At 31.4% G+C, this 4548-nt stretch overlaps 1 protein-coding gene across 1 annotated transcript; it reads left to right on the forward strand.

Moving 5' to 3' along the window:
• The first annotated feature begins 1651 nt into the window (after positions 1 to 1651).
• LOC123547694 (complement C1q-like protein 3) lies at positions 1652 to 4100 on the forward strand. The gene is made up of 2 exons (XM_045334958.2): positions 1652 to 1969; positions 3597 to 4100. The coding sequence occupies exons 1-2, from the start codon at positions 1789 to 1791 to the stop codon at positions 4010 to 4012; spliced, it is 597 nt and encodes a 198-aa protein (XP_045190893.2). The 5' UTR covers positions 1652 to 1788; the 3' UTR covers positions 4013 to 4100.
• Positions 4101 to 4548: the final 448 nt, after the last annotated feature.

Below are 4548 nucleotides of genomic sequence, written 5' to 3' on the forward strand. Positions count from 1 at the left end.
AAGTTTTCTATTTCTGACCTTAGCATGACCTACTTACCTATCTAATTTTCTATAAATTGAACACACCGCAGATATACCATACTGCAACGCGTGAGGTCTATTGCGGACAAGGGAGCGTTCATGTATAGGTACAGTGATGTAATTTCAGAATGCGCACATTTTTACAGATTCCTTTTGCAGTTGTATATTTATATAATTGTTATGGTTACCTTAACTTTGAAGCATAGAGTTTCCCATTTGTGACCACATGTACAACTGGTCAGAATATTTCTAAATATTTTATAAACTCATCTTGATTCTAACCTTTGACTCTTTTTTTTTTTTTTTTTTTTTTTTTTTGCTTATGTGTCAAATACTTATTGTTTACAGATATTCACTGTTTGTTTGTTTTGGGTTTAACGCCTTTTTTCAACAGTATTTCAGTCATGTAATGGCGGGCAGTTAACCTAACCAGTGTTCCTGGATTCTGTACCAGTACAAACCTGTTCTCCGCAAGTTACTGCCAACTTCCTCACATGAATTATCAGAGGTGGAGGACGAATGATTTCAGACTGTCAACTAAGGTGTGCAATAAAGGGCCATCATTTGGCTGAATTTGTCAGTGACAGTTTAATACTTTTTTAAAATATGGTTAGATAAAAATATCAAAAGACATGGGACCATAACTAATCAAAGCATCAGTGACTTTCAAATAGATATCCTTGTTGCATTTATATTTTCATTTATTTTATATGACTAGTCTGTTGCTCTAATTGTATTATATCTTGTTACTTGTTTCTTGTTTTTTTCCCATTTTTTTACTTTTATAGATAGTTTGTTTTTGTATCTGTTCATTCCTGTCTAACTTAAAAAAAAAGATTTTCATTAAAACATTTTCTACACTTTGGCAGTAGGTTATTATGCTTGCTAAATTTCTTGTAATATTAGATTTGAATCTACACACTGACCTAGTAACCTTACGGTTCAACGAGGACTTCAAGTTTACCGTTCGTCCAAAAAAAAAAAAAAGGAATTCTATGATATTCCAAAAGTATATAAGAAAGATTCATGACATCTGCTTTGTGAATAGGGGCAATTTAGAGATTATTCTCATTACATTATTTGATAATAAAGATAATGGTTTCTGTGAACCACAACTTTGAAATAATTATCTTTCATCATTTCCTCATTTCCCAACAAACTGCATTTCTATGAAACTTCATACACATGCTCCTGCATATAAGAACTTTTCACAGGTGCTGACCTTAGTTGGTGAAATATTTACTCTAATTTTGTATGTAAAGGGACCCCCTACTCGCAATGTCAGTGTCATTGCAGGTAGAGGATTTGTTTTGCATGGTAATGCTTTTCTAACATGTTTATTCTTCAAGCTTTTAACAGTTTATAACATATATTGTATTATGATACAATGAACAAAATTATATTTATCAGGTATTCAAGATATCAAAAGAAACTAGATTGTCCCTTTGAATATAAAGATATCGAAAATATATCTGTAAATGTTCATGGTTATGTCAGAATGTTAACCATTTTAAAAGGAATCACTCTTCAAAGTTGGATAATTAAACTGTTTATTTATTCACTGTATGATTTAATCTGCCAAATTAGCCGTATACGGTCTCTTCTTAAAACTATTTGAAACACAAAATGACTTGAAATGTTAATAGCTGTGAAGAACCGTGTTTATAAAATTTGAAAGCACAGCTGACGCAATTCATTAAGCTTTCTGATAAGTCAACTCATTTTGATATAAACTTTACAGCGTTAGAAATCTTCTTTGACTGCAAAATGTTTTGTTACATCATTTTCCTGATTCCAGTTCTAATAGGACCGATTATTGGCCAAGAGCACCATTGTTCTAAATTTCACTATGAGGAAAAATTGCTGGAGAAGATGATCAGAATGGAAATGCATTTGGAGGAGATGCAAAGAAAACTAAACATGCTTGAACAGAAAGCGGAAGATTCCGGTAAGATTTTGCATTTGATGGTATGTTAGAAGTTTCATTAAAATTTACATTGTAGAAAAATATTTATATCAAAATTGTGATTTCCCCATAGATTCCCATTGCGAAAAAAAAAAACAAAAAAAAACAAAAAAGTACACGACTCTATTGCATTTATTTGCTGAATTTTCTTAGTGTATTCTGTAGTTTTGAAAAGTATGAGTTTTATCAAACTCTGCATTATAAATTTAATCCGTATATGTACTTATTTAAATGTCTAACTAACCCATAACATGTTCAGTCGTAATTTCCTAATATATGCATATTAAAAGAAATTGAAATGTTTGTTCACCGAGAATCAAGCTGCACATCTTCAATTTAATTCATTGAGTTTAAGTATTGTATGTACAGCTTTGAACACCATTACTGTCAAATAAAAAAATTAAAATGTCAGCTTTAAAGGAGCGCCACTCTGAACGATTAAAACCAGTAATGTTTAGAAATTGGAACGGTTCATATGGGTGTTTGTGTTTAAATATTGTCTATTACCATTTGAAAACAAATACATATATTAGAAACATCACTAAAGAAGTAAATGTTCATACAATTTGTGTAACCTATTTGCACAGGCTGTATAAAGACTTTCGTTTGTTTATTACTACTACCCCTATACACACCAAATGGATCGGTCACAATATATGTATAGAAATTTAGGACGATACACATTTTGCAGATGATTTTTTTTTTCATCGCCTCGGTCAATCTTGTCTTTTTCTGACGAATATCACATCATATTCAATGGCTGAAAGGTCAACACTTGTTTTATCATATCACAGTTCCATTTTTAGCTGAATGGCAGGAACCAATATTTGACAGATAAAAAACTTGAAAGTTTTGATTTAAAAATTCAATATAATCATTAAGTATCAGGAAACAGTCATAAGAAGATCTAGTTGCTTTTCCTTATTGGAAGCCTCGCTTTCATTTATAATTTTACTATTCTCTACCTTTGATAAAGAGGCAAATCTCATTTATTTTTGATAACACAAGTCAGTGAACACAATCACTGGAAATAACAGAAAGTTTCTGATTTCCGTTTAACCAATATGACGCACAGTTGTAACGGGAACCAAGCAGCATAGAAAAATCTACTGTGTTATTTTTAGACCTTATATGTCAATGGGAATCTGCCTGCTTCTTCTATAACACTAATGCAAAATAACCGAAAACAATATAATAATGAAAAAAAGTTCACTTTTTGCGAATTTTGGATTTGACATAAATGAGATTTAACTCTGCAAATCCACACTTAAACTCATTTAATTGAAATGAAACTTTACATGACTGATTTCCGATAAGTGACGATTAAGCAGGTTAATTTTAAAACTATTCATGGATATCTGGTCATGAAAACTTTAGGGGTACAGTTAGAACTTTCGTTTAATATATATTTTTATAGATCTTTAAACAAGGTGTAGTTTACTTGTAGAAAGTTATGTCTTGAACAACTTGATACATTTTCGACTTCCCCCTTTTTTTGCTTTTATCAGCGTTTGCTGCATATAGTAACAGTTATTATCATTTATATCTTAACCAGTATAATTACCGAGTTAACGGACATGTGTTTTCTTAGGTTTTGTTCCATTTATAGATGTACTTCAAAATCAACCGGCAAAAGGTACTGTGGCTTTCTTTGCAACTGCTAATTCCAGAAAAACTTACGGAGCTGATGAGACTCTTGTATTTGAAAATGTGGTAACGAACCTTGGAGAGGCATATAATCCAGCAAATGGCATATTCACAACTCCAAGCACTGGCATGTTTGTGTTCTTCTCCACAGTTTTAGGAAGCAACGACGTTGAGCTTTGGAATTACATATCCGTGAACAACAAAGCCGTAGCGAATTTCAATTCCCATGGCACAGGTGGTCGGCATGACAGCGGGACTGTTACCACAGTTTTACAACTCAGTAAAGGTGACGAAGTTTCAATAAAGAATTCACAATCGTCTGGTAACACGTACGGTGAAAATTATACTCACTTCGGAGGATTTCGTCTAGTCAACTGACTCTGATTTGATCCTATTGTACATGTTATCCAAAGCTGATAAATGCAGTTTGCCTAATAAAAAGATACATACAACAATGTGTTTGGTATGTCGATGTTTTAAGTGATTTGTAACAATTTATATATAATAACATACTTTTTATACAACAGTAAAGTTGACCGAAGTTTTCAATAAAAATTCCATGCTCTGGTAACAGTTACTTGAAAATTAATTTTAGGATTTCGTTAGTTTTGACTTCGATTTAGATCCTATTGACTGTTATTCCAAACTGATTTTAATGCAGTTTCTAATTAATTGAATATATAAAACATGTGTTTGGTATGTCATGTTTTAATGTATTTAACAATTTTTATTTACAATTCTGTTATGCATCTTTGCAGATAAAACGCTTGACCATCTAATAAGGTAGATATTTTTGTTTAAATTTTAATTTGACACTCGAAATTTTATTTATTGAAATATGATTTTTATGAAAAAAACGTTGAGATTTTGTACTAATACTGATTTGAAGAATAAATATACAGCTGTTCAGATGT

This window comes from Mercenaria mercenaria, chromosome 9 (genome assembly GCF_021730395.1).
Source record: "Mercenaria mercenaria strain notata chromosome 9, MADL_Memer_1, whole genome shotgun sequence".
Classification (NCBI taxonomy): Eukaryota; Metazoa; Mollusca; class Bivalvia; order Venerida; family Veneridae; genus Mercenaria; species Mercenaria mercenaria.